The 4,981-nt window shown below is 39.6% G+C and overlaps 1 protein-coding gene across 7 annotated transcripts in view; it reads right to left on the bottom strand.

Moving 5' to 3' along the window:
- Positions 1-810: 810 nt before the first annotated feature.
- HOXB3 (homeobox B3) overlaps positions 811-4,981 on the bottom strand; it is a 41,973-nt gene continuing 37,802 nt past the window's right edge. For all 7 annotated transcript variants that reach the window (XM_040436867.1, XM_040436868.1, XM_040436869.1 and 4 more), the window contains 2 exons: positions 3,262-3,803; positions 811-2,104 (listed from right to left, as the gene is read on the bottom strand). In XM_040436867.1, the coding sequence (XP_040292801.1) occupies positions 1,359-2,104; positions 3,262-3,685 (1,170 nt within the window). In that variant the 5' untranslated portion in view covers positions 3,686-3,803 and the 3' untranslated portion in view covers positions 811-1,358. The remainder of the gene's footprint in view (positions 2,105-3,261; positions 3,804-4,981) is intronic.

The raw sequence follows: 4,981 nt of genomic DNA on the forward strand, positions 1-4,981 counted from the left end.
AAGATTCCATACAGACAGCTAAATAATTAAGAACAAACATTGACATTCCTTGTACATTCAAACATATACAGAATCTTGTGCAGGGTGTCTGGTAACTGTCCCCAGTCTGTCCCAAGAACTGAACTAGCAGATTTTATAACACAAAGTTTATTCCAGGATTGTTCTTTTTTTTTTTTTTATATATAACAGACATTTTTTTTTGCAAATAAAATGGCCTACAAGGAACAAAGAGTTCTCCAGAGGGTTTTGTGCAGCCTCCCTATTCATGGCTAGACAATAACAGCTGGATGAGTCTTCCCATGCCTCCGGTAGGAGTAGTTACATTACCCATTAGTACAAGAAAACAAACTATCTCTCTAAAATACTAGAATTAAATAGGCAATATTTTACGATGACAGGGAAACACAACCTTTAGAACAAGAAAATACAAAAAGTACATTTTTTTTTCCTTCTTAAATTTCATAAATACGTTAATATGCTGGATAAATAATACAAAATTGAGGGGAAAAAATACTTGTATCAACGGATTCCATAAGCAGCATTAATAAATATTTCTACCCATGGTCACACAAGCCTGGCAATCCAGGTTTGAATGAGCTGGGCCTCTGAGCTGCTCTCACCCTTGTAAACTGGAAGTGCAAGCGAGATGTCCGCACAGACAGCAGACACTGTGCTTAGATTGGTGAGCAGACATCTCCTAGTATAGTATAGTACAGTATAGTATACTATATACCCTGTATTCACGATAAGACGAGACTGAGATTTATTTATTTTTTGCCTTCAGGAAAGGCCTACAATTATTGAACACCAAAAAATCAATGATCTAGATAGCACATTGTTCTTTTGATCTTAAGGCCTAGGTTCCTACCACGACAAAGGGATATTCCTCCTGTTACTTGATCTTACAGAACAATAAACATGTGATCAGCTATGGGCATACATGGAGTATACAAACTAAATGATCCAGGATCTTTCAGATCTACTATATGTCCAAGCCTATTGCTGACCAAGTGGGTTTTGAAAAAAATATTTCTTATACTACTTGCTAGAGGGCTACAAGTGGATAGGAATAACAAATGCCAATGATGTCGACCAATATTATTCCATACAACATAATACTAACAATACATTATTCCCCAGCAGGCAACAACACAGCCTTCAGAAGCACTTGTATTGATTATATTGTAGTTACATTACAGTACACATTAGAATCCTGTAACATCCAAAATGTAAAAAATAAAATAAAATGTAAAAAATAAAATATATTACAATAACAGATCAACACAAATGCTTCTTGTTGATTCTTAGGCCGTGTCTTCGCTCAGCGCCCCCTATAGTCAAAATATTTCCTCATTGAATCACAAATGGGTCAGTTTGGGGGCTTCCTGGATCCTTCCCTGTTGATGCGATGAGAGCTCTGTATAAGTTGGGTGGGGTTCACAAGGTGCATGATGCTGGCTGGTTGGCAGGGAAGGGGCACCATTATAGTCCATGTTATTGGGCTGGTGTGCAAGGTGGTTAAGACCATACATAGAAGGGCCTTGTGCTGGCACGGAATCCACATAGTTCCCCCCAACATACACTGGGCTCCCTTGCATACTAGGAGAGACATAGTTGGCTCCATTCCCTCGTAAGCCATGGTGGTCATACTCTGGGGCCGTGTTTCCATACTTCTGTTGGGAAGGACAACCTTTTGCTGGGGTCTGGTAGTAGGCATTTTGGTGGGGTTTGTTATTAAAGGGAGGTGGGGAAGGTGCCTCATAGTTTGCAGTCATTGAGTGCATGGAGCCAAGGTAGCCTGCAGAGGATTGCATGCTCAGAGGTGGAGTGCTAGTTGGAGAAGGTCCTCCTGAGGATGATGACATCCCTTTTACCTTTTGATCCTTCTTATACTTCATTCTGCGATTCTGGAACCAGATCTTGATTTGCCTCTCACTGAGATTGAGCAAATTTGCCATTTCCACCCTCCTGGGTCTGCACAAGTAGCGGTTAAAGTGAAACTCCTTCTCCAACTCCACAAGCTGTGCACTGGTGTAGGCTGTGCGTGCTCTCTTGGAGGCAGAGGAACCCGGGGGGCTCCTGTCACCACTGCAGCTCTCTGCCGCTTCAAAATGAAATAAAAGATAATTACTACACTCAGAAATTGAAAGCATCATTCCATAATAAATTCTCTAACACGCTTTGCCCAGACCTGGCCTTTCCCACATTAGTCTGCACTTCATAAGCCTGGCATTTATTAAGAGCTCTGCCCCCCAAAGCTGCCCTGCTGTATGGAGATTTGATCAAGCAGTGTAGGCAGTTGCATTATGACCTTTATCTATGATTCAATTATTATTTCTTCACAGATAGCTAACAACACATAGAACAGCCTGGGGTACCTGGCATCACATTCTCCTGTCACTGTACAGCATAGACAATACAATGATTACATTGCATTACCCCTCTATTAATTATATTATTCAGTTAACCAAAAAAAAAAAAAAAAGATAAACAAAGTTAGTAAATGTAACTCAGAATGGATAAAAGCAATTATATCAACTGATTAAACTATTCAAAAAGTATAGAAGTAGTCATAAAACACTTTAAAGTGGAGCTGTCCTTTCAGTTTATTTTTAATTTTGTGTAGGGACAGTGGCATTAAAAAAAATGTGTAATATACTTTATTAAGGAAAGATGTTTCTTTGCATTAGAAAACAGGAAACTTCTTAAGAGTATGTCTTCAGTCTTCAGTTCAGAGCGCTGAAGAAGCCAGTCAGATAGGCAGGGTGATGGGCAGTGATAGGACACATGTCTATAGTACGGGACTGGAGTAGTGACAGGAGGCGGCTGGAAGCCTCAGTATGTTACACACAGGCGTCTTCAGTGCCCAGTAAAACGCTGAAGACTGAAGAGAGATCCCTGTTTTCTAATACAAAGAAACATATTTCCCTATATTACAATTTTTTTTAACTTCCCTGTCCACACTGTATTAAAATTAACTAAAAGGACAGTGATTACACCTTTAAAGTGAAGCTTGTTGAAATATCTGCTTTTGCAAATTAAAAATATGCATTGTTTGTAGAGGTTAATGAAAGATAATTGAGATAAAATAACGATTATGGGGCAAATATGTTTTTATGCATTTCTGAAAACTAATCCCATTGAGTAACACTATAGTCACCCTCCCCCCAAAACAAAATGACTGCTCCCAGGTGCCAATGCACGGCTCAATAAATAGAGATAGGGTATACTGACGCAATATGTGTATGGTGGTTTTTGTACCTGCGGCAGGGGGGCTGGATTTCTGTTTGGAGTTTTGCCTGGACTCCTTCATCCATGGGAAGATCTGTTTGCTGGTTGTGTTGGAAGGAACCTGTGTTTTTACTGATGAGGACTTTGCTCCAGACTGGGCGCTGCTGCTACTACTGGGGGCTGCGGTGGGATTCGGTTGGGGGGAGAGAGAAGAGGCCTGGTGGTGTTCAGGCGCCAGGCTGGGCCGCATGCAGCTTCCGTTTATGTTTTTAGGTTTAGCCAATGGACCATTGTGTCCCAGGGATTGCAAGGAGCAAGATGAACGCTGGAAATCGTTGTCAAGGTGAGAAGAAGTCGCAAAAGACTGCTGTGGCCCTTCATAACCCAGACCGCCTGCCTGGTAGGAGTAGCCTCCAAAGAGAGTGGGGTTGTCATAGTAGGATGCTTTCTGCATCTCCTGGATCCCCAAAACGTGTTGTCACCTACTCGGAGGGTGTCCCCACCCTTACAGAATAACATTGGCACCCCGCAGTCACCTGGCACGAATATCCTTTGTGTTTGCTGAAGGCAACCTACAAGAACAAAACCACAGTGCACACATTTATAGTCTGTTCTGAAGGCTGCAAACCATTTCCCATAAACCAAAGCCTATCTGTAATCGAAATATATGGAAATAATATTATAATTATATTACAGTTATTTCTTGTGATTTGTATCAATATCGGCAAATTATTTCTTCACAATTTATAATGAGCGAATATAAACTGAGAGATGGTAGGATCCTCATGAATGGCTAGAATCACATCATTTATACCAGCAGCTTCTAATCCTGAAGATCAGTAAAATGCATCATTTCATCCAAAGAACTATGTACCTGAGCTGAAAAGAAATCTTTCACTCCACAATGCTGGGGCTACCAGATACATTCCTAAATCTTGCATAATAAACATTTAAACTCTCCTTGTCTCTTTATCTTTCGTTATTTGCCAAATAAAAATATCCTTAAAACCAGAAAAACTAGCAAAGCTGCCTGCGCCTGGAGCGTTCATCTATGGCAGAAGAATCCAGGATAATAGCTGCTGTCCTCAGCCCAGTGCTATGATGTATGAGGGTCAATCGAGCAACCAGGAGACCTCAAACAGCTCCACAATTCCTTTTATTCCTCACTAGCACACACACACACACAAAACACCACTGAATCTTTCTTTGTAGTCCAAACATCTTTAGCTGCATTTTCTTTTTTAAATATCCTTATAGACTCAGTACATTATACATTCAATATCCAAGACTAAAGGACTAAAGAATTAAAGTTCACAATACAGTATAGATTATCTATGAGTATATAGGTTATAAATTATAGTATACTGGCATAAGGAAATATCCAATACATACAATAATATGCACACACAAATCTTAATATCTAGCTGCTGGCCAACTGAAAAAAAAAAAAAGCCGAAAAATGTCTATATAGCAAAATAAATTGTGTGTAGTGTGATATATATATATATATATATGTATGTGTGTGTGTGTGTGTGTGTGTGTGTGTGTGTGTGTGTGTGAAATATATCTCTATATGTACATATATAAATGTGTGTGTATAATATATGTATATATATATATATACACACACATTTTTTATATATTTTTACACGCATATTTTTGGATTTGGCTGCAGACAGCAGTACAGTGTGTTCCCGCTCTGTCACAGGAGGCCTTGTTATTGTACAACACTAAATATTGTGACCACATG

The sequence above is a fragment of the Bufo bufo genome, chromosome 6 (genome assembly GCF_905171765.1).
Source record: "Bufo bufo chromosome 6, aBufBuf1.1, whole genome shotgun sequence".
NCBI classification, from domain to species: Eukaryota; Metazoa; Chordata; class Amphibia; order Anura; family Bufonidae; genus Bufo; species Bufo bufo.